The sequence below is a fragment of the Electrophorus electricus genome, chromosome 11 (genome assembly GCF_041902795.1).
Source record: "Electrophorus electricus isolate QZ-2024a chromosome 11, ASM4190279v1, whole genome shotgun sequence".
Classification (NCBI taxonomy): domain Eukaryota; kingdom Metazoa; phylum Chordata; class Actinopteri; order Gymnotiformes; family Gymnotidae; genus Electrophorus; species Electrophorus electricus.
This window is the reverse complement of record NC_137507.1, coordinates 20,943,976-20,969,695: the sequence shown is the minus strand read 5'-3', so window position 1 is coordinate 20,969,695 and position 25,720 is coordinate 20,943,976. Positions and strand designations below refer to the sequence as shown.

Genomic DNA, 25,720 nt, shown 5'->3' with positions numbered 1-25,720 from the left:
GTGTTTTTTTGTCATACGTATTGTGAGCAGCCACCTTGTGAAATAGTGCTGCGTATTTATTCGCGAATAATATGTTTTTTTTGTGATACGTGTTTATTCGCGAATATCATTAGCTCTAGACTGGATACAGGAACACACAATTCCTCGATGTCTGTTCATACAATGACAGCTAAAGCCTTGTGTTTCTGTTTTACAATCTTGACTGTCTTTCCTTTAATTCACTGCGTTACAAGGACATTCTACATCGGAATTCGAGAAGAAGATTGGAATTATGCACCCAGTGGACGAAATCTTATCAATGACCTCGATATCAGTGATGACGAGTAAGTTAATAACCTAGTGTTTTCACGGAACGATTGCAATAGTAGCAAACATTGTTACTGATATTAAATATAACGATATAACCATTGCACGATCATGTACGATTGATTATGTGATTTTGCTATTTTTCAACCCCTCCAATCGACAATTTCTAACGACATAAAAAGAATGAGATACTGTAAAAACTTTGACCCCTATAAATAAGTCTGTACAGATTTAACAGGCAACCGCTGCTAATCTCATCTAAGAAAAAAAAATCCCAAGTGTTTACAGCTGTAAACAAGGTAGTCGGTAAGCATTTATCGTTTAGGAATTAATGGTTAAGCGTAAGATTCATTTTAGTCAAGCCAAATTAATCTAGTAGCCATTTGGAAATGTACAAATGTTGTACAGCCTGAGGCACTTGCTTCTTTGTTGTGCTATATATTGATGCTGAATTATACTTCTGATATGCACGTAATATTTTAGCAGCGACACAGAGGAAGTTTTTTTGTAGGTAAACCTTAGTTCGCAGAGGCTCTTATGCGCCCTGACATGCACACCCACAGACGTTCAATTAGGCGTGGAGCGTTTGTGCGGAGCTGTACATTAAATGAGCGTTGTTGGCAGATCACACCAAAACAATACTTGACACGATCCATGGGGGTACTCCAGAAAACTTAACCTTGAAATCTGAGTTGACCTAAGTAAATCCGACATACCGGAGTTGTCGGTTCCAGAACAGCGATTAAATTTTCAGAGATCGCAGTCAGTCAATTTTGAGTAAAATTAACTGAAATGAAATGCGTTGAAGGTTAACTTCGAAAGCCATCATCAGCTGAGCGCTGATAATAGACTTTAACGTGGATATGAACGATAATAGCTTCTTATTCCGTTCTATCGTAACTTGAAGTTAACGTTTAAATATGCAGACTATTAATAGGCTTTAAAAGGTAACACAGTAAAGTTAACTGGTCAAGCCAGCCGCCACGTTCTTTTGTGGGACGTGTGTGTATTAGACATTACGGTAAGAGAATGACAAGAAATTTCAAAACAAAAGCGACGTTACGGGGAGTATTCCAGACAGCTGTCTTAACAAACCTAAAATTTAACATTGAACTCTGAATTGAACTACTTTAAATTAACGTCGCGTATAGAAACTATATACTTTAAAGGGTAATATACGTTAAAAAGAACACAGCAACGAGAAGTAAGAAAACGAGAGTAAGTACGAGTTCATAAAACTGCCTAATTGTACGTTTAGGCTTGGCCAAAGACCATGAAAACAATCAACACGCATCAGCTGTTTCGACGGTTTCTCTTTTTAAAACCTTGGTTAATTGTGCTGATTTTCTGTTTTAATATAGCGTATGTAATATAACTAAGGGTGATTAAACAGCCTTGACAGCAAAGACATGTTTTAAGCGTAATTAAAAATGTTAAGATTTTTTACTCACAGCTACTTCGCTTATGTATTGCTATGCCTATGGTCTTATAGTTGAGCTTCACTCTATGTATTACAGGAAAAAGGTTAATTCACACACGTTTTGCAAAGGAGTATTTTACATCAAGTTACATAAGAGCTACATAGTGCATGAAAGCCACATTTGAAAAATGTTATTGTGTAAGAAAGGAGCCAGGGTCATATATGGTTTTTACAGACTTTTTTGCAAATTGTTTGAGAGATTGAATATTTGCATGACATGAAACAAATTTGAAAACCTTTCTCCCCCCATTTTCAGTAAAGTTTTTAGTGCCATTGTCAAACTTATGTAGGGCAATGGTGATGGTTTTGAGCATTTAGTGAGAAGCCATTTTATGCCAGTGGTATCTCTTAAGGACTTTACCATTGTGGGGTTGCATAAATTAAATGAATGCTAAGCTTACACTAATAGAGAATAATGCGCAGAATGGAATAGGACTAATGCTTGAATTAATAAAATAATTACTGTATGTCCAGACATAACAGGAAATGCCCTAGACGTGCATATGTGTGATTATACAAGAAGACATGTGTACGCGACAGTCAGACAGAGGCGATGGCTGAGATGGAAAAGTACAAAAGCAGAAGTGGCGCAAGGCGAGAAAACTATAAGTCCGTCTGTTGCAAAGTTAGATCTCACTCGCACTGCGTTGTGAACTGACATCTCCAGAGCTCTGTATTAATAAAAGGCCACAAGGTAACGCACTGGTTCCTGTCTCTTCTTTCCTGCATCAACAGACACGACACCATCTCTACCATGGTTTTTTGATCTGGGTCATTGTATGGTATGACAGGGTGTCTGTTATACAAAACAAGCCATAATAAAGTGTCATGCCTTCATGTCATAATCGCTGGTTATATAATGGAGTCTTATAAGAAGTACCAAGACAAGCCCAATAGGCATATAAACAGGACAAGAAATACAATATACATTGTATAACATGAAAGTGGGAAGTAGCTTCAAAATCTTGTAATGAAAGCTAATAGATAGATGATGCCATCATAATGATGTAATGAAGCCCACCTGCTTTCTAGTTTGCCTTTTTGAAATTATTAATCTCTCTGGGGTTCTGGAACTGTTAACTCATACCTGATACATTTTAACTCTACACAAAAGGTCTAAATTACATCAAGTTTGTCTGATGTTGGTGTATGATAAAGATAATAAACATAACTCTAAAACCTGGGTTAGTTCATGCAAATAAACAGAATTAAAAAAATTACATGGACATAGACCACTATTACAGGGGTTTAGAGGTAAATAATAACTCTCACCATTCTCCTTCTCTTTTCTTTAAGGTATGCCTCTACATTTCTGGAACATGGCCCACAGCACATTGGTAGTGTGTATAAAAAAGCTGTGTATAGGCAGTACACAGATGAGGGGTTCTCCACTGAAATCTCTAAGCCAGAATGGCTGGGCTTTCTTGGACCTGTGATCCGAGCAGAAGTGGGTGATGACATTGTGGTGTACATGAAGAACTTTGCATCTCGGCCTTATTCACTTCATCCACATGGAGTATTTTATGAGAAGGACTCTGAAGGTAGGATGTGCCCTTCCCTTTTTCTGTCTATGTGCCTCAGGAGAGTAAGAGAATGTTAAGGGATACTAACTGGTGTGTTGGTGGAAGTTCCCAACAGGAAATTTCCATTAAACCAAAACTCTGTTAAATGTCTAATTTCTTAAATCTCACATTTTTCTCTCTCTTTCTCTGTGAGCTACACTAAAAGCGTAAAGAAATAAATATCCTAAAGAAAAATACCTAAAAAATACCCTTTACCTAAAGAAAAATATCTGTGAAACAGAAATAAGTAATAGGAGAATTTGTCACACTTAGCTTTCCTCTGATTGTTAAATAAAAATAATAGTTAAATTTATGTAGCGTGTTCATCACATTGAAGTTTGCATTACAATATAGTAAGTACATGGCACTATACAAACTAAATAGAAGAAGAATGAAGAAGAATGAACAAGCCAAGAAGAGGAAATGTCATGTTTAGAGAAGAGAGCTTAAGCTAGAGCAGTGTCAGAAATAGAAGAAAGAGGTAGTCATTACAAGTTGTCATATACACAATGTGTTTAGTGCAATCATAAAAGTTTGGGTAATTGTAATTTTTGTACAGCTGTACAACACAATATATACAACACTGTGGTACGATAGTCTAGCAGAATACGTTTGCAGTAAGGAGGAGGCCATTGGTGACTTTTATAAGGGCTACCTCAGTGCTATGCAGAGTATGAAAACCATTCTGACATTATAGCTTTGTAGTTGATAGGCTACCATCCATTCTAGCATTTTCGCTAGAGATCAGAAATGGGTCTGTAATTAGAAAGTTCAGAAGGATCAACGCCATGGTACTTAAGAATTAGTATAAATGCAGCAATTTCTTTAGAGGAACAGAACCTCTCAAGAGACTTTCTGATGAAGTAAGATATGGGGCATCGGATAATGGTGAGCCAGCCTTGATGAGGTTGGGAACTAGATCAGATTTTGATCTAATCCCCATATTGATCAATATTAGTATTTATCACAATATATAATTTTATAATGCTGCCAGTTTGGAGAGTATCCTTCTAATGACTGAAGCCTAAAGAAAATAGAAGGTCTTTATTTACAAGATATAACAAACTGTGTTTGTTATATCCTTGCTCCTTTTAATCGCTTTTCATATTGGGTAATGGGCAAAAAAGACAACACAATTTATTATTGTTTTAGTACAGCCCCACACACGCTGCTAAAATGTCGATGGACTAACGAGGTCCACATTTCACACTGTGGGTGTGGTCATTGTAGTCACTGGGATGGCACCTTTTCAGGTGATGGAAAATATTTGTTGTTTCCTGTCTTGGTTTGCACCAACCAACAATATATTTTGCAGTCTGTTTGAATCTGTCATTCATCACCTTTCAGATATCCAAATTACTAATTGATGTTGTAGTAAAGTTTTTGCCAACAATTTCCTCAACTTTGGAGGATATTGCAAATTTACTTTTGCTTTTGCTTTAGTGCCACTCACTGGTTCCACAAATTCTTTTCTAGATTTCAGAGCTTTCTTCAAAACTGGTAGCTCAAAAAATGCCTTGTTGTAGGAAATAGGCATGTACTTTGACATGCAAACCAAAACTGACTGACTGGCTGGCTGTTGTCATGTTTATTTCTGTTGTGGGATAAGATGTTACATATGTCTTTATTGAGTAAAGAGCACTAGGTCAAGGAGTGTTTAGAATATTAATTTAAAACTTCATTAAATTAGTTTTCTACCTCAGTAATCTCCCACTTTATAAATAATATAAATACTCTATATTAGAGATTTTCATGCCAATTATTTTCATCACTACCACACCTCTATGTTACATCATATAACTCACTGTGACACTGTGTACTAGGTGCACTGTATCCAGATGATACATCTGGTCAGAGTAAGAAAGATGATGCTGTGGCTCCGGGCGAGACCTACAAGTATACATGGAAGGTGAAAGCAGAGTTTGCGCCCCTAGAATATGACTCCAACTGCCTCACTTGGATTTATCATTCACATGTTGATGCACCTAAAGACATCGCGGCTGGACTCATTGGTGTACTGCTCACCTGCAAGGAGGGTAACTCACATTCAACCTTACATCCATCTATATATGCACAAGCATACACTCTTTTACATGTACATATACATTATGTGTACATATACATCACACACATGCATGCAATCTCATGCATGACACACACATGTATCTCCCCCAAACACACTTACACGCATCAATAGACACGCATGCATCCAATTATTTAAGTGCCTGTTTTCATGATGCAAAATGCAATGTCCCAACAATACTACATATCATTAAGCACCGTACACATTAAAGGTGACATACCCCCTTTACCCAAGTTAACAGTTTTCTTGGGTGTTAATGAAATTTCTGTGACATGCATTGGTCAAGATAACATAGAATCAAGAACCCCCCCCCCCCCATTTTAACAACCCTCATTCAGCCCTTTAAATAGGCTTCATTCAACAAAATTCTAAACTTTTGTCAGTTTTGTCAAATTGCTATCTAAACAAGAACAACTGTAAAGAGTAAATGTAAAGGGTCAAGGCCTGCTGACCTTTTGACCAAGGGACTTGGCATACAGCATCTCTCTAAGGTCTAGTGTATGCAGCCAAATTTCCAATTCAACCGCACTTGACCTCATTTGAGCAAAATTGGGGGCCTCTAAGTCAAATGGCCATCATGCAGAGCCTGGCAGCATTGCTTTAACAGGATAAACTGAGTGCTGCCTATATAGGGTAATGTAAAGAGTTGGATACTGAGTTTTCAGCCCAGGGCTGAAAAACTCAGCAAATGCCTTCTATGCATGCAAAATCAGAAGCCACTAGATCACACAGCCTGTGTATATGCCCCTGTAGTGTTATTTTGACTGATCCAATTCAAATGCATTTGACCTGTTAGAGGCTCCAAACTCAGCATACATTATCTCACTCCATACTAATTTATACCAAGTTTGGAGCCCTTAGCCAAATAGCTGGTGTGTAAGACCCTGTATAGTTCACTCTTCTTCTGAGTAAGTTTCAGATTTGAACATGTACTCCAATATTACTACTTGCCATTGTGTAGCATGCAGTAGCTAGCATTACAGAAAGCAACCAGTTTTGTGAGTCAATGGTGAGCAACTAAATTGAAGGTGAACATAGATCCATGCATACTGAATGAAGGCAAAAATACAATCAAGCCACTTTTATGGCATTAGGAGATTTTTGCTTGGAAATAACTTCTAAATATGTAATTTTGATGAACAGCGATGAGATTTTAAGGGTTTAATCGAGGGTCTTCAAGCACAAAGAGAGCTTTACAGAAGCCAAAACAGAGGTGATTGTGCAAAAAATGAAGGTATGAATATTAGAATATATTTGGACTCATAATGATGCATTCTTTTACTCTACTAAACCACGGCAAATCAGGTTTACACAGCCCATTACTAGAAATTAGCACTGGCTATATGCACTCTCTGTATTAATGCTCTCTGTGATTCACTTTCAGGAGTTCTGGATAGCTCTGGACTTAAGCGGTCTGATGTGGATGGAGAATTCTTTCTAATGTTCAGTGTAGTGGATGAAAATCTCAGCTGGTATCTTGATGACAATGTTAACAGATTCTGCTCTGATACTAGTAACCTGGAAAGAGATGCATTTTATAAATCCAACCTACTGCATTGTAAGATACTCAGCTTAATTTTTTTATGGTCAGGGCAGTGATCATTATCTTGGTTGTTTTTTGGCAGATTACCTAGCAGGTCAACCTGGAAGCCTGCCTGAGATGCACATGTAGTCTCTAGATAGCTAGATACTGCACAAATGTGCTGAGACTACATGTGCATTTCAGGCAGGCTTCCAGGTTGACCTGCTAGCTTAGTAATTATATCTATATAATTATTAAGTTAGCTATAGACACATACATTAATTAGCTGTAGACACGTAAATAACAATTACTCATTCAAGAGTAATTATTTTCACTGATATTACCTAATAGCATTCTTAGTTTAATTCCAACATGCATTAAAGGTGACCACTCTCACCAATGCATAGCATTTTCACATATGTGTCAACAATCCATCTGAAATATTTGAAAATCCGTAAAGGAGCCATAAAATTTGAGTAGTGATCTGTCTTACTGCTGAAAAGAATTGCCATGGCTCCTAGTGGCCTGCTATCTTGAAAGCTCTCACTGTGCAGAGTGCATTAGTCCACATTGCACTTTGTGACTAATTAGTTATATGCTATAACTAGCAATAAATGTTAAACATGAAGTTCATTTATGAGATTAGCAGTCAAACCAGGTTTCTTAATTTGAAGCAGTGAATAGTCGACTATTTGGTGGTCACCCCTAATTTGTAGTATAACTATAGTATAAAACCAGGCCATAATCAGTATCCTGATTCTCAAGTGCAATGTGTAAAGCCAGATATATAGCATCATGCACAGACCCGTTTGTGCAAAAAGTAAATTGAAATGGTCCCGGGAACCAGGGATAATATTTTGACCTGACTAGCTTTTCCTGGATCTTCGTAACTATGGAACTAAGAACCACTTGTGAGTAATTATTCAGACATGTTACCTTGGTTTCCTTGGGCAGTGGTACTATAGTGGTCTTAAAGAGACTAAGGTGGTGATATGTGAAATGTTAATAGATGTAAAGACAATAGCCAGTTGATATGCACAGCTCCTGGGGATTCAGGTGGAGTTACTGTCAGGGCCACTTGATTTGTAATTGTTCCTTTCTCTAAGATTTATACACTCTACACCTCACAAATTAATCGGGTTGATGGGGTTTTTTATGGTCTCATTGTTTTATGACATGACTGGACAAGTCATTCAAATGGACCATCAGAGAGATATCATTAGAGATGTGATTTACTGTTCCATTTAAACTTTGTTTGTTTTTCTCTCCTATGTTAGATTGAACAATAGAATTTTCAAATCCCACCTTTAGTATGTTTACTTCTTTAACAATGATGTCATCTTAATTTTTTGATTGCTTTTCTCTCCCTCCAGCAATAAATGGCTATGTCTATGGTAACTTGCCACCACTGAAAATGTGTGTTGGACACACTGTATCCTGGCATCTGTTTGGCATTGGAAATGAAGTTGACATTCACTCTGCCTACTTCCATGGCCACACCCTACTTGACCGTGGTCACCGCACTGATGTGCTCAGCCTGTTTCCTGCCACTTTTGTCACTGCAGAAATGATTCCCATGACAGCAGGGAAGTGGATGCTTAGTTGCCTTGTCAATGATCACATGCAAGGTATTCCTTCTTCTTGTATGTGTTTCTGAAATATATTAAAGTATGACATAACATGCATTGTCATTTTACCATATGGTCATCTACTTTTGGAGTACATTTGTTCTGCATTTTATTCTGTTACAGTGTTAGTGCTATAAACACTGGTAAGGTATATCACTATAACATGTTATAGAACTCTGATGTATATCAGAGAAATCCAGGGGAAAACTCTCACGCTGTGTTTCTTTTGTCTCTTTGCTTCCTTGCTGCTGCAATGAGTAGCAGGTATGCAGGGCTTTTATCAGGTTTCTATGTGTGGGACTAAAACTGCACCTACAGTGCCCCCTGGCCATGAGAGACATTACTACATTGCTGCAGAGGAGGAGCTCTGGGACTATGCCCCCTCAGGGAAAAATGGATTTACTGATGAACTGCTAACGGCAGTTCACAGGTAAATACTTTCAGGTATTTTGTGATCTACTGGTGTTATATATACATTATCCCTCAGCATTTGCCAGCTTACCACAAGTTTGTTTACTCATAGTGACATCAGGTCACTGTGTCATACCACATTAAAGCAAATCTTTTTAATGAGTGGTATAATAATTAATTTTCGTATTTAATTATCTATTGAATATTTAGATACTCACAGTGTTTTCTTGATTAGCTGCCTGCGTCATTATGTATATATAGGCTACTTGTATAATTGTCAACCTTTTCCCACCCTACCTACAGAAATAGATCTTGTTCACCATTTCTCCACAAACACACACACACACACACTGTAAGAAAATCCACAAGTTTTTTCATTTTTCATGCATTCCTTTTCACTCATTAAACTGTCCTTATTAATTCTGGTGTATTATTTTCACCTGTGGAGTAGTATCTCTATTGCCTCTATTGCCCCTTCCCTGCATTTGTCTACAGTATATGAAGCCCTTTCAGTTTGTACCAGAATGTTCATTATTAGTTTGCGTAAATATTGAAAGTCACTCAGTTTTTGCCTAGTTGGCTTGTGTTTGATTTTGTGTTTAAGCCTTTTTGTAATTTGAGGTTATAGTTGATTTATACAACTTAATTTATTGTTTTGTTTGTAGTGAATGAAAACCATCCTGATTGTGTAGGACACATTCAGATTGTAATGAATGACATCTTGATCCATATAGGTGACTGCTATGCCTATGACTGTCATTTCAGTAATCAACTCAAATTTATTTACATAGCTCTTTTTACAACTGATGTCATAAAGCAGCTTTAAAAATGTTCAAGTCCAAGCTCCAGTGAGCAAGCCAAGGGTGACAGTGGCAAGGAAAAACTCCCTAGAGCATGAGAAAAAACCTTGAGAGGAACCAAGACTCAAAGGGGGGGGCCTATCTCTCTTTGGCCTACAAAGGTCACCACAATAGTAACAATTTCGAAAGAAAAAATAAATAAACTATATTATTAAATAAAGTAAAAATAAAATTGGGGGAAAAAAAGCAATTAATGGCTAGTCCAGTTTTCTAAAAGTACTAGTCTGGTCCCAGTGGTTTGCACGTGTCTGAAACCCATCCCGCCCAAGAACGTCCACCAAGGGCAACAGAGAAGTAGTTGGCCAGGGTGTCGGTGTGGGCTACAGCAGGAGACATCATGAGGTGGCGGGAGTAGCCATGGCAGCTGAGATGGGTTGATGCTCATTAACATCATGACATCAGGGGTAGGTGTACCTTAGCGGAAAGAGAGAATATATTATTAGGCATGACCAGGTATGAGGGTGTGTAAATGAGGGAACTATAATGTGCAAAGATTTACTACGGCAGATCTAGCTATGGCAGCACAGCTAAAAGAAAAGAGCCAAAAGGAACCACAGGCATGAGGGCACCGTGGAACATCAGTACTCTGCCACTCTCAGTCAACAAACTTGAATGAAAAAAGAGAGTTGAAGTGACAGCATCATAACATCCCGGTTTACCATAACTCTCAAAGCCCATGGACCCCCAGATCTACACTTTTACCTAAGATGGGAAGTAGTTAATAAAATGCCTGACTTTACAGATAGATTTTCAGCTTACCCTTAAATACTGAGAGTATGTCTGAGCCTCAAACATTTACAGAAATACTTACAGGTTATTCAGTAGTGTAAAGCAGTAGATCAGTTTGCAGTGTCCTCTCTAGGGGTTTCACCAAATAATCCTTTACAATACATATGACTAACTATGCATTATTAATCAGTCTCAATTTATCAGTCTCATATATTCAAACCAAATCAGAATCACAATCTTTAATTTTTAACTAAAATAAGTGACATTAATGATTTGATCCCCGAAGGACTTAAATAACAGTGATTTCTTTGATGATATTGGTAACAACCACCATCTGAATAATATCAAGACTGACAACTTGATGAAAATAAATGATACATTTATTAACACAACTACTCTGAATCACAAACAGCATCCATTAATCAGTATATTTTAAGTTAAACAAAGTAAAAGAGTGTACGTGTGTAAAAGGAGAGGAGAGTGAATGTGTGTGGGAAGGCGTGCACACGCTTGCACAAGCATGAGGAGGCGGGACTTGTTTTCTTTTTTCTCCTATGGACATCAAAGCAAATAAAAAGGGTGCAGCGTTTAAACAGCAGAGCAATGTGGCTGTATTAATGAGCTACGCTGGCCTGTCCTAATGTGATCATAGAACAAAGGATAATGGCACTAGTTTTACTAACAATAAGGTCTGTCTGAGCGTAGGGAAGCAAGATGATAAGACATGTTTGATAGTAGAGAGAGGGATTGCCCAGATTTTAAAGTCTCACGTGTTGATGATTTTGGGTGATTATGCCAGCTGGTCGTGCTCACTGAATTCTTCTAGAATTGGAAGGAATTTTCACCACTGGTTCTTTGTTGATAAAATATCGTCCAGGTGTGCTGGGAATTGTCCTTTTGGTGCTAAATTCCAGGAATACAAGTTTTGTCCACAGTTCAAGAGGGAATTGATCGCCTGTATTTCAGGCTGCGTGACCATGCAATGTTGCTTGGAAGTAATTCGGTGGGTCTGTTGCCACAGTAATGTTCATCAGTCGTTATTTCAGATTCCACCGTTACTTGGATTAATTAAATGAAAAAAAAAAAAAATTTCAGCTGTTTGCTGTTAACTGTCCTTGTGGTACTGAGTGAAAAGAGAGAGAGAGAGAGAGAGAGAGAGAGATAGAGATATTGGAGCCCCTCTTTTAGGTCTAAGCCTGTTGCAGAAAGAAAGAGAGAAGGTCTCAAAAATATCTTGTTCTATGCATTGCTGTTGGTGCTGCCACCTGATCAACTGGCATGGTACCTACACCCCTGTGTCTTAATCAAACACAATATGGTATCAATTACTTCTGAGCTGTTACATATACACCCACAGACAGCATACATAACAAACACAACATAAAACACAACACACTTTTAAAATAAATGTCTCTAAATGTGAAAGTTAATGTCCCCCATCCTCTTTCTCTCTCCCTCCCCCTCTCATTTTACAGTGACTCTAAAGAATTCTTTGTTACAGATGGAGGGAAGCTGGGTGGAAAGTATAGAAAGGTCAGATACATTGCTTATAAAGATGGCACATTTACCACCAAGATAGAGCGACAAGGCTCAGAACAGCACCTTGGCATTCTGGGTAAAAACTTTCCTGATTCTTAAATTGTCAGTCATTTTAAATCCTCACCAGTGCAGCCAACCTCTTTCATTGACTTAGCTTGGACTTAGCTTGGTCTGTTTGAGGAGTCATTTGCCTATTTTGTGTACTCTAGAAATGTGTGAAGATGCTACAAGTTACTCTTCTAGTATGCATTTTTTAAGTTAGCAAACTTAGAAAATAAGTCCATTCTGTGTGGTTATAAAATTGCCCACACTAGCTACAGATCACTTCTGTTTTCTCTCTTAATGATCCTTTCCTACTTTCCATAGGTCCAGTCATTAGGGCAGAAGCTGGAGATATCATTGTGGTAACATTTCAGAACAATGCCAAGCATAACTTCAGCATGCAGCCTCATGGCGTCCTGTATGATAAAGCTTATGAAGGAGCTGTGTATCAGGATGGTGAGGCGTGTTTCTCACACACACACAGGCATGAATAATATGCATTACCGTAAATATCTCATACTCAAAACCTCAGAAACAAAACAAATTTTTAAACATTTTTTCAGAAGAAAATATGGAATTCACATTAACAAAAGGACAAATATATTTCCTCTTTAAATTGTGATATAGAATTTATCATACACTCCTTTTAAGACAGTGAATTCCTGACTCTGAATAGATGGCATCTATGACAGAAGGCTGATTATGTCCTTGTCTATTCAGGTTCTCAGAAACATGGGGACATTGTTCATACTGGCGAAACCTTCACCTATCGCTGGCGGGTGACAGAAGGGCCCTCACTCAGTGACCCACCCTGCCTGTCATACTTGTATTACTCTGCTACAGACCCTGTCCGCGACACCAATTCTGGCCTGGTGGGACCTTTACAAGTGTGCAAGAAAGGAACTCTGGATGAGAGTGGTAGGCAGGTAACACCCCTATCCCCAATTATCAATTTGATCATGTTGGTAAAATCATGTTTAACAAAGCCAACATTCTGATCTTCTTCTTCTTCTTCTTCTTCTTCTTCTTCTTCTTCTTCTTCTTCTTATTGTTATTATGATGTTGGCTTAAGAAAGCCAACATTCTGTTTTTTTTAAATAATCTTCTTATTATTCTTATTATGTTGGTTTGACAAAGCCAACATTCTGTTCTTCTTATTATCATTCGTATTATTGGCTCCCTCACTCACTCCCTCAGCCAGAACTCCAGGGACAGCTAAACAACCCTTACCAACCACTTGGTAACACCCTAGCAACTGCTTGGAATATCATAGCAACCACCTAATGAGTCCATATCAACCACTTGATAACACCCTAACAATCACGAGACTCCATAGCAACCACCTGGGAAACTCATAGCAACCAATTGCTAATAATTTAGCAACCACTTGGTAGTCCATAGCGACCACTTAGTAACACCCTAACAAGAACTTAGGATCCCATAGCCACCACCTAACAAGACCATAACAACCACTTGGGATACCATAGGAATCACTTAGCAAAGACCATAGCAACATCTTGCTAACAACCACCTGGAACTCTATATCAACCTATCAAGACCATAGCAAGCACATGGTAACAACCTAGCAACCACCTGGGATACCATAGCAACTACCTAGCAACACCCTAGCAACCACTTGGCAACACCCTAGCAACTATCTGGTATACCATAGCAATCACCTATTAAGATCATACCAACCACATTGTAACACCCTAGCAACCACTTGGGACCCGATAACAAATGCTTCATAACATTGTAGCAACCATCTGGTATTTCAAAGCAACTACTTGGTAACACCCTAGCAACCACTTGAAATACCCTAGCAACCACCTAGCCACATCATAGCAACCACTCTTAAACACCCTAGCAACCACTTGGTAACACCCTAGCATCCACATAACTGGGAATTGCTTAACAGCTAAACAATATTTCAGCATTTCATTTTACATGTAAAGTGTATTTCACAGGAATTATTCTGTTATCAATATTAAAAAAAACACTAAACAACCCCTTATTCTCAACTACTCCACAGCCAATGGACCCTCAACCAAAATTAGCCCCACAACAAAATACCCCTGAACAACATCTACCCCATCAGGCAAACAGACTTCAATCACAAATACCACAACAGCTAAATAACCCTTCAGCATCAACTATCGTATAGTAGATTATATTTCATGTTACATTTCAAAGCATTTTTATATCATTAAACAGTATTTCATTTTCATTTAAACAGTGTTAACATTTCAGTTTTTCAGGATTTCAACAGAATTACAGGATTTAATTTCATGTTTAAACACCGTTTAACAGCAATGAACATAATGTCAAATATTTATCAGGTAATCAACAGCCAAACAGCCCTATTCTTGTTTTAGCTGCTTTGCCATGGCAACATGCTCATTCATGAACTTTCCCTTTCTAGTTCTTATTCTATTCACAATTTTTCACACTTTTCACAGATTGCAAACTTTGTCACTGAATTATGAAATTCGACCAAAACTTAGATTCCATATTGGAATAGTGTAGTACTTTTGTGACGTGTTGGACTTTTGGCTTTACCGTGATGGCCAGTCAAAGTCAACCTTTTTCCATAGGGAACGAATGTTGGAATGTTCGTAAAAGCAAATTCCATGATGACATAATTATGCCATTTTCACCAACACAAGCGTGAACCCCCTTCTCTCCCTCACTCCCTCAGCCAGAACTACAGGGACAGCCAAATTCTCTCAGCCTTAACTACTCCAATTACCACACAACCCCAATTACTTCTATGCTTCTCTATCTGCAGTTAAGTCCATCTTGGTGGTTTTCCACCTATACTTCATAAACATAGAAATACGATACTGGGAAGCACTCCATATTCCCAGTTGTGTTGCCCCATTTCTATTATATAATATGATATTGGTGTAGTATTAATGCAATTAATAGAATAAAACACTACAAAGTAAAAATAAGATTCAATTAACTAAGTATAATCCAGTCTAAACAAGTATGTTTTTTGAAAGTATAGAGGTAAAGCAATCAGGATTTTGTAAACATTGTAGATTTAGTAATAGGAAGCCTGAAAAAACTGAATGAGTGACACACATATGTGTGTGTGTGTGTGTGTATATATATATATATATATATATATATATATATATATATATATATATATATATATATATATATATATATATATTGAGAGAGAGTATAATGGTGAGCAGTAAGGAGTTGGGCGCATGTGCGGAGAAGAGCGAGTCATCCAGGGTCATAGAGCCAACATAGAGATTTCAAGAATACATGATAAAGAAACAAAAGTACACGAAGGCAAACAGGGGAAGCAGGCTATAACAGAGACTAGTATAAACTCGTAGGTTAAGAAACACGGAGGCTAGGATAAACACAAAGGCACGGAGGACAAACTTATATACACGGGCTTTCAAACACATCCATACAGACATTCAATCAAACAATGAACAGCAACAACACAGGGAATCATACAGGGTTTAAATACATGAATTTAACAAAGCTAGAAATGAGGAACAGGTGTGGAAAACCAAACGAGGGGAGGAGAAAATGAAACTACGGAATGGAACCAAAACACAAGACAGGGAAACCATGGAACACGGAACCTAGGAGGAACTAACCATGACAGAAGGAGAGAGAGAGATAGTAATAATAATAATCTAGATATATAAATATAGATATATAGTGTATGTACTTTTATCAGAAGCTCAGGAAGTTTAGTATATTTACTGTTAGTGTCTAGTTTTATTGGAAGCTCATTCTAATTAATGTGAATGTTTTATTCACACACACACACACACACACACACACACACACACACACACACGCACGCACGCACGCACACACACACACACACACACACATTTTTTTATATAATACAATTTTTCATTAATTGATTAATGTCACATTTAACTTCCTACTGCACCTGCACCCTCTGGCCCAATCTGGCATACTCAAATAAATCACTTGATAGGATCGCATATTCTTAAAATACAGTCCATCTAGCCACATAAAATTTTTTAGAACTAATATAATTACCTGCTTACTGATTTTCAGTCAGCTACATGCAGTCATTCGCTGGAAATCCCACGAGTACATTGTTTTTTTTGGTTAATTTTCACAATTGTGCCTGTCTTCTGTATTAGATGAGCTGAAATAGAATCAAAATGATGGAAAAATATGACAGGATGTGAATGAATGATCATTGTGATATGCATACAATAGCTAGTTCACATAACTAGTGTTAAATTGAACAAATACAAATCCTTCTAAAATGATCTTAAAACTGTAGGTGCACTTAAGAATTCTCTTTCCATTCTATTTCCATTTCCCTTTCTGTTTCTTTGTGTAATGGTACACTCAGGTGCAGTATGCTATTGGGGGTTTTTCTCTGATGGAGTCCAATTCAGCTTTCTCAGTGCCCCCTTAGTAAGGGGTGCAGTTATGGTGCAGTTCCTGTAGAAACTGCTGGAGCTCTTTTATCTGATGTAGGGATGGACCAATGAACTAGCATTTATTTTCTGGCAAGAGGCTAAACTAAGGCTTGAAACGTTGTAACATGAAATTTAATTTTATCCTGTTAACTGTGAACATTCATTACTTAAATGAAATATCACACAACCTTTCTAAAATTCAAATCTGTGTGTATGGCGAGTTTATAAATGAGGTCTCTGATAAAGAGCCTGGAACTTGTGATTGAAGCAGCTGTAGCATTTTGTAACAAATACAAATATAACAGTCAGCCAAAATAATGTCCTCAGAGTATTGCTAATATGGTTAAAATATCTGATTCTAATAGGAACTTCTGCATTAGGCAGAATGCATGTATACAGTGCATTCATAAGATTTTCAGACCCTTTCAAGTTTTTCTCCATTATTGTGTACTCAATAACCCATATGACAAAATGAAAACGGAATTTTAGAATTTTTTTAGCAAATTAATTATAAAGGAAAAACTAAAATTTATCCTGGACAAAAGTATTCAGACCCTTTGCTATGACACTTGACACACCTTTCTATATAACACACACACCTGTTATATAGACACACACCTGTCTATATAAAGTCTCACAGCTAACAATGCACAGTAGAGCAAAAACCAATGAATGAGGAAGAAATAACAGAACTCAGAGACAGGATTATGTAGAGCCACATATCTGGAGAAGGCTAGGAAAAATTTCTGCTGCACTGTAAGTTCCCAAGAGCACAGTGGCCTTCATAATTCTTAAATGGAAGAAGTTTGGAACAACCAGGATTTTTCCTACAGCTGGCTGCCCCACCAAGCTAAGTAATCAGTGGAAAAGATCCTTGGTAAGAGAGGTGACCAAGAAGCCAATGGTCAATCTGGCTGAGCTCCAAAGATCCTGTGTACAAGTGGGAGAAACTTCCAGAAGGTCATCCATCACTGCAGCATTCCACCACTCTGGGCTTTATGGCAGAATGGCCAGACAGAAGCCTCTCCTCAGTAAAAGAGACACAAAAGCCTGTCTGGAGTTTGTAAAAAAGCACTTAAAGGACTCTCAAACTGTGAGAAACAAGATTCTCTGATGAAAATGCCATTTTAATGCCATGAGTCTGATGAAACCAAGATTGAACTTTTTGACTTCAATTGTAAGCCTCATGTCTGGTGGAAACCAGTCACTGCTCATCACCTGCCCAATCCCTGTGTGGTGTGGTAGCAGTATCATGCTGTGAGGGTGTTTTTCAGGGAGGGACAGGGAGATTGGTCAGTGGTATGGGCAATAGTAGCACAGTGGTTAAGGTACTTGACTTACTTTGAATTCTCACTTTGGCATTGAGTGCAGAATGATGGGGGGGGAGGGGAAACCTTGTTTTTTAGCACAAAGATGCAGCATACCAAAATGTGAAAAGTGAAAGGATAGGTATTCATGTAAAGCAAAAACACAATACACAACTACACACATATTCATATACACACAACACAAAATTAATTTGTTACATAAAAAAATACAAAAACTTTGAACAAACGTCTGTGTAAAATTCAAACACAAAACACCCTGCTGAAATAATTTAATGAGTTCTCTGAAGATTGTTTTGCATTGGTCTTTGGCAAGTGCATAATGTCTGTCTGGTGTATGTGTTTTGTGTGTGTGAGTATAGCATACAGGGATGGAAGTGCAAAAGGAGTTTTTTCTACTCTTTACTGTATTGGATGAGAATGAAAGCTGGTATCTGCAGCAAAACATTGAAGAGTTTGGCAGCAAAGAGACAGACCCAGAAAATGCAGGATTTCAAGAGAGCAATAAAATGCACTGTAAGTACCAGGAGGAAATTACAGCTTTATTTCTATTTGTACAGTACAGTGATCACACTTGTGTGTCTTGTTCATGTGTGTTCTTTTAGCGGTTAATGGTCGTATGTATGGAAATCTTCTTGGGCTGGATTTGTGTGAAGGGGACCACATTGTGTGGCACACACTTGGCTTGGGCACAGAGGTGGACATCCATGGTGTTTATTTCCAGGGCAACACATTTCAGCGGGACAACATCACACGTGACACACTCAGTGTCTTTCCTCACACCAGTGTCACTGTTTCTATGGTACCCGACAATGATGGTGAGTGGCTCCACCCTGAAGTTATTGTTTAAATAGTTGACTCAATGATTGCAAGTTGTTCCAGTCCTGAAGCAGTACAGCCAAATCAAACTCCTGTTCTAAACTTCAGGCTTTGCAGCCAGGACATAATTTTTCTGTTTATAGAATGTTTTGGATTTCTGTTAAACATATCGGACTAGATAGCCAGTCATAGGGACATAACTATTACAGCCCACAGTGCAATGACAGGGGCTGGAATGTGAAACATTCAATTTTATTTCCAGTATAGTTTTGTAGACAACTTATTTTATCCTTTTTGACCTTTAATGACATTTGTTTCCAGGGGTTTTTGAGCTCAGCTGTCGTACAACTGATCACTACCGCGCAGGTATGCGCCAGCAGTACACAGTCAAGCGCTGCTCACAGAGCCTAAACCCTATATCAAAGGCAACGAACTCTCAGCCTAATGTGTATTACTACTTGGCTGCAGAAGAAGTAGAGTGGAACTATGCCCCAAACCGAACATGGGAGTTGGAAAAATATAATGAAACTCCTGAGAAAAGGTCAGTGCTACTCACTAAAGTTAAAACATCTCCACACACACTTACCCAGCAGATACCCTGCAAATTACTTGGTCTTTAGTACACACTATCACTCTTCAGACATCCAACTATTACAGAATTCAAAATTTATTCCCCTGTTCTCTATGTCACACAGGTATTATTATTCTTAAATGCAAGATTAAATAGCTTGAATGTCACCTTTCTCTTTCAGCATTGGAAGTGTTTATCTAAGTAAATCAGGGATTCGTATTGGCTCTGAATACAAGAAGGTTGTATTCCAGCAGTATACAGATGACACTTTCACAACAAAGAAGCTCAGAAGTCCTGAGGATGAGCATTTAGGGATCCTGGGTATGATACAAAACTGAAACACTGAAGTGTTAGCTGCAGTTTTTATGGTCCATGGAATGAAAGCAGTGTGTAAGAGTGGGATTAAAGACTATTTCAGATCGCATTTTTATTGCAAGCACCTGATTTTATGAGAGTATTTGGGATAGTATGGGAGATTGGTGGAATATAATTACTGTACAGACTAAAGTATACATTTCATGGTGGCCTTACAGCCATTGCCACTAGTGCCCTTTCTAACCATGATGCCACATAAATTTTTCAAATCTAAAGGCCAGAACAGATTCCCTTTTGTTATGTTATGATCTGGCATGTAGGTAGTTAGATTTACAGTGACCAGCAGTATGATGTGTGTACGGAGTGCAGTACAGAGTGTAGATTTAATATGAAGATGAAGAAAGGATGATGACCAATTGTAACAAATTAGCCGGCCCAAGTCTTGATGGTGTTCACTTGGGACAAAATTTATTTTGTCTTCTATTAAATAAATTAATGATCATTGGTAATTATTGGAAACCAGGATTGTTAATTTAAAAAAAAGACGGCTAAGAAGACTTTTAGGACTGCGACATTAAACCATTTGATATGAATTTTTTATTTAAAATATTAGCTTCTAACCAAGATGGAAGTTCTTCTTGAGTCTTAAGTAAGCCAACATTCACTAACAGTGCTTACTGACATTGCATTATTGCCGCCTTAAAACTATGCAAATTTAAACCCGAAGAAAGAGCAAACTTGAGACTATTATGTATTGAATACCCTTTCAAAAGGAATGGATTTGTTTGTTTTGTAGGGGCTGATGTTTATTAATATATTCCTTCTGAATACTTTCTAATGTTACATCAATGTTCTAGAAACAAATCATATACTTTCATTGTGTGCAATGAAATGTTCAGTTGGCTTAAGCACTCAAAGAGGGGCAATGCAATAGGCTACAAATCATTCATTATTTGAGGTGTGAATCAGAGCTTACATAAAACGCAAGGCATATGTTCATTTAAAAGTTTATAAGTTACATATTTTTATATGTATATTTTTAAAATACTTTTGCAAGCTGCACCTAAAAAAATGTGTCCACAAGCCTGAGTTTGGTTAATGGTCTTCATGTCTGGTCAGGTGGCTATAATGCCTTCTTAAAAATAGATTAGAAAAGGTCTTGGCCCGTGAATGGGGAAATATAAGGCCTGGTAAAGTCAATTAATAAAATACTTAAAATATTGAGATTAGTGGGTTCTTTTATCTATAAAATGAATATGTAATGACAGTAGTGTTTCTGTCATTGTGTGTTGCAGGTCCCATCCTTAGAATGGAGGTTGGTGAAAGGGTTCAAATTGTGTTTAAGAACAATGTTAAGAACAATAATTCATTCTCAGTCCATGCTCATGGAGTGAAAACCAGTGAAGCTCACCTGTCTCCTGTTCCCCCAGGTACACTACAGTCAGACAAACACCAGTCACTGTGGCATATTATTGTGTTGGCTCTTATACATGCATATACATAATTTATTTCTGTATTTGTATGTTTTCCAGGTGAGGTGATGAGCTATAATTGGACAATCAGTGCAGGCCCTGGCCCCACTGAACCCAACTGTATAACATTTGTCTACTATTCATCAGTGGACTTTGTTAAGGTATAGAACATTCAGACACCACTGCTACACTACATATAAACACTGCTGAGTCATAGACAACACTCTAATATAATGGATAAACTTCAAAGATGATATGCAGATGTGTGTGTGTGTGTGTGTGTGTGTGTGTGTGTGTGTGTGTGTCTGTGTGTGTGTGTGTGTGTGTGTGTGTGTGTGTGTGTGTGTGTATTTGATATGCATTTAATGCATTTGAGTATCTCTTTATGTATCTTGTGGAATGTAGTATAATGGACTATATTCACATTACCATCCTGAAGTGACACAAATCTTCACAAATCACAAATTGTTTGCCTTAATGTAATACAAATCTGATTTTTTCAGGGCTGCGTGAACACACAAATCTGATCATTTCTATTCAAATCTGAGTCACTTTCATATAGATCAGATTTGCATCTGATTCATGGCCATGCTACTTGAATGAGAACAGAATTCATGTGCCTTTTTGCCTGTATGCATACACTTAGCACTGTCATCATCAGCCAGCACCAGCAGCATGGCCAAACAACAATGGAGGAAAGCAACACAGTAACAACAATATCTATAAAAACAGCAAACCTAGCCATCTGGCTTTTTATCACCTTTGACCTGATCAGCTACACCTGACACCTGTCCTCCAGACCAAAATATGATTCATATATGAGCGCAACTATTTAGCTCATTTTAATGCCATGAGTTGCTTCACACATGATATTTTCTTTTGACATTGTTGAAGTGATTCATGCAAAAATATATTAATGTATACATGCATGCCATTTTGGAGAACAGATGCATTCACAGACAAATACTGGTCACAAGCAATTGTGAATGTGATCCACAAAGATAGGCAAATCCTACCTGAGCAAAAATTTGGAATTGTACAATGAGGATTGTGGTGTGAACATAGTCATTATGTATATTTCTGTTTTAGGATGTTGCCAGTGGTTTGGTTGGACCATTGTTGGTGTGTCGTAAGGGGACGCTGGATAAAAAAAGACGACGAAAAGATGTGGATAAAGAATTTGCTCTGCTCTTTATGGTATTCGATGAAAATGAATCCTGGTACCTGGATGAGAATATCAGGAATTACATGCACAAAAGCCCTCACACTTTCAACAGGGATGATGAGCACTTTATGGAGAGTAACATGATGCATGGTTAGTTGCTTACAAATTATAATTATTCAGCTGACATTAACTGCATACCAAGTAAAAAAAAGGGTCCAGGCAGCACATAAAGTGGCACAACTAGATGATAGTATTCTTGTATAAAGGAAGAACTGCTGGATTTTCACTGTTTTACTAAGTTCTGAAATTCAGGGGAACTTCAACAGTTGCTCCAAATCTTTTAAAAGCAAATGTAAATGTGCTCCTATTTTAAACCCCTATAAGAGTAATAATAAGTGTTTTAATGTTCTATTTCTTCTTGTGCTGATCAGGTATTAATGGAAAGATGTATGCTAACTTGCACGGTTTGAGAATGCAGGAAGGAGATCGCACTGAGTGGTATCTAATGGGTCTGGGGAATGAGATAGATATGCACACAGTTCACTTCCATGCTCAAAGCTTCATATACAAGGTATGTTCATATATTCAGATAGGCCTGTTCACAGCCAGAATATTACACGTTTCTTTCAGGTCTTCCACTCTCTCTCCCTCTCTCTCTCAGGCAGATCATGCTCACAGAGCTGATGTGTATGACCTGTTTCCTGGAACCTTCCAGACTATAGAACTAGTAGCAGGAACTCCTGGAACATGGCTCCTACACTGCCATGTAGCAGACCACATTCATGCTGGCATGGAAACCACCTTCACCATCCTCAGAAAAGGTTAACAAGTAAAGCTGATGCAAAACTCACATCTGTTGTTTTGATGTTTCTGGCTTGAGTTTTAGTACTCTAGTAAAGTTTTAGACTTTAGTAAAGAGTATGCCAGTACTGCTTTAAAATCTTAGGTTGGAGGAAAATGCATGTTTCCTGCATATTTCAGCATTCATTTCAAGTAATCACAGAGCAGGACCAGAGATTACAGTTTTGTGGTCTTGGCCCCTTTGTCTGGAGCATTCATACATGCTGTTGCAATATCTTTATAATTAAGAATGAGAACTACCTGGTGTGATGGGGCAGGGAGGGAGCAAGATGCACATTTAAAGTGTCTTTATTCTCCATAGCAAACAAACAGAAGAGCACAGTGACGAGTTGGTGAAAGCAAAGAAAGATAGAGCAATGGCAGTAGAACTCGAGGCAGACACACACAGGATAGAGAAAAGCTGAGCAGATAGCTCACAATAAACTTGGGCTGTCTGAATGCAGAAGCATGTAATAACGTGCAGTACTGGATGAGTGCATGTTAAATAAAAGGGAGAAACAAAGAGGCAAACAAGGCACAGGTCAAGGTAATCAGTAATCGGGAACTTCTGGGCTCCGTTATTAGCCAATTAGTAGATTACAAAGCAAGGAAAAAGAAACAGTTATGGAATATATTTAGAGCTTGTTGTTAAAACTTGAGCTATTCAATTCAAATTCAGACTGCTTTAATCAAACCTTTTTCCCCTCTACTGGTGCTACAGAATCCAAAGACGAGAAACCTGGGAACAATGGTAGAATTCATTTCTTTATTATATGCTGAATAATTAAATAAGAGTCTTTCTTTGTAAGTTTCATGTGTATGCTATTATTTTATAAACAATTTATACTGACTGATTTATTCTGTCTTGCAGGTTACACATGTTTTCAGTATTACTGGCAAATGCTGCTACTCTTCACAACTGCCTTATGGCTCCAGTGATGCAGTGCAGGAGATGGTGCTAGAGGGCAGAATTATGCTGCAACTTCACTAATGCAAAGATCATGACACACTAAACATGAAGCCCTATACAACTCAAGCAACAAAAACCTTTTTTGTCTCTAGCCTTCAGAAGTGATGAAAAGACAAGACCAAGACTAAGACCAGATCTCCCATTTTACCATTTCTTTTCTTGTTTGATGAGTTTATGCAAATGAAAATTAATTGAATATAAAGTGCTAGGAAAACATAATTTTTCCACACATTTTGTATAGACAATTCTAAAATGGAATTTGAAAAAATGTAAAGAAATTTCCAAGTGATAACTTACACATTCAATTTTAACATTCAGAGTTTTAGAAAAGATGTTTATTTTCTGAGTGAAATGACTTTACTGAGTGCGAAACAACTATATTGTAATGAAACTACTGAGAGGAGGAGTCACAAAAACAAGTCACTACTCTTCTTGTTGGGCAACCTAATGAGCATGTTTTATTTTAATTAGTCTAACATCAAGATTGCACTTTTGCATTTTCCACATACTTATTGAATTTATGTTACCATGTCCACACAGTTTGTAATTATACTCTGGAAGCACTGTAAATGTCTAGAAACATAACTGGGAGATAAAAAATAAAGGTTTGTACGTAGCTGCTATACACGTTGCTGCTTACATTTCAGAATGTGCCATTGTGGATATCTACATTTAATATCAATAGAAAGTGCTAATCACCTTTAAGGGTGTGCTTAACAGTTCAGTACTCTACCTTCACCATTAAAGCCTCTACACACTGGGAGGACGAACACATTGCACCATGCTGATTAGCATCACACATATAACAAAGTGGACCTATACTACTGAATGAATCATGATCACAATGATCATGATCATGATGATCACGATGACGGCGCCAATAAATGTCAAGTTCAATCTGACACTCATTTATCATGATTGGTCAAGTTTGAATAAAGTGAAAAAGACCAGGGTACTAAAGTCTGGTGAGGTAACAGACCATTAGCATTTATCCATTTAAGTCTGTAAATTTCAAGCTGCATGTCATCTACTAGGGCTTTCTGTGGTCTCGATATGTTCTTTAATGTAGTAAAGGCATAATGCTGACAGGAGGCAGCGGCTTCTAAGGGGCAGGGCATGGCAACAGTGACCTCTAGGTTGTGGTAGTGCATTAGGGAGCATGGCACTGCTGAACAGCATTATGCAAAATTATAATGAGTTCATTAATTTCTTTAATGAGAAAATGTAGCATATTAGAGATAACATTAAGAGTATTAACGTGACATCGGACAATTACTTAGAGATCAGAACAACCAAGCCAAAAAAAAAAAACCCCTCTAGAATCCTTTACACCTATCCAAGAGCCAGAACTTATATCTCTGATCTAGAGCTCAAAATCTTACAATTGCTGACTAGATTCACTGCCCAAACATTTTATTAAGGAAACCCTACCTGAAGTAATTGAACCTTTACTAAATTTAATAAACTCCTCCTTGAACATTGGATACATTCATGAGTAATAGGCCACTTCTACATACTATGAAACAGAGAGTCCAAGCATTTTAATCAACACTGTTTCAGTGCAAGACATAGTTTTCAACCAAAATGTAATGCATGATAAGAAATATTTCAAGTGAAAACAGTCTGTGCTCATTGCAAT

At 37.7% G+C, this 25,720-nt stretch overlaps 1 protein-coding gene across 4 annotated transcripts; it reads left to right on the top strand.

Annotated features, from left to right (window-relative positions):
* On the top strand, positions 1-24,704 carry hephl1a (hephaestin-like 1a). Of its 4 annotated transcripts, none has more exons than XM_027025912.3 (20): positions 1-323; positions 3,083-3,327; positions 5,172-5,384; positions 6,816-6,989; positions 8,327-8,581; positions 8,843-9,011; positions 12,057-12,196; positions 12,487-12,618; positions 12,883-13,088; positions 18,292-18,445; positions 18,535-18,747; positions 19,070-19,289; positions 19,501-19,640; positions 20,930-21,064; positions 21,167-21,267; positions 22,196-22,421; positions 22,703-22,842; positions 22,933-23,092; positions 23,833-23,862; positions 23,983-24,704. In XM_027025912.3, exons 1-20 carry the CDS (start codon positions 148-150, stop codon positions 24,048-24,050), a joined length of 3,297 nt encoding a protein of 1,098 aa, XP_026881713.2. In that variant the 5' UTR covers positions 1-147; the 3' UTR covers positions 24,051-24,704. The 4 variants fall into 4 exon arrangements, with proteins under 4 accessions (XP_026881713.2, XP_026881714.2, XP_081578783.1 ...); XM_027025913.3 differs by having other exon boundaries at positions 22,933-23,100; XM_081722658.1 differs by lacking the exon at positions 1-323 and adding an exon at positions 1,371-1,524.
* The last annotated feature ends 1,016 nt before the right edge of the window (positions 24,705-25,720 follow it).

Coding starts and splice junctions, on each gene's coding strand:
- hephl1a (XM_027025912.3), top strand. CDS start 148: ATGTCTGTTCATACAATGACAGCTAAAGCCTTGTGTTTCTGTTTTACA. Junction 12,619..12,882: donor AGGAGCTGTGTATCAGGATG/GTGAGGCGTGTT, acceptor TTGTCTATTCAG/GTTCTCAGAAACATGGGGAC. Junction 21,268..22,195: donor CATCAGTGGACTTTGTTAAG/GTATAGAACATT, acceptor TTTCTGTTTTAG/GATGTTGCCAGTGGTTTGGT.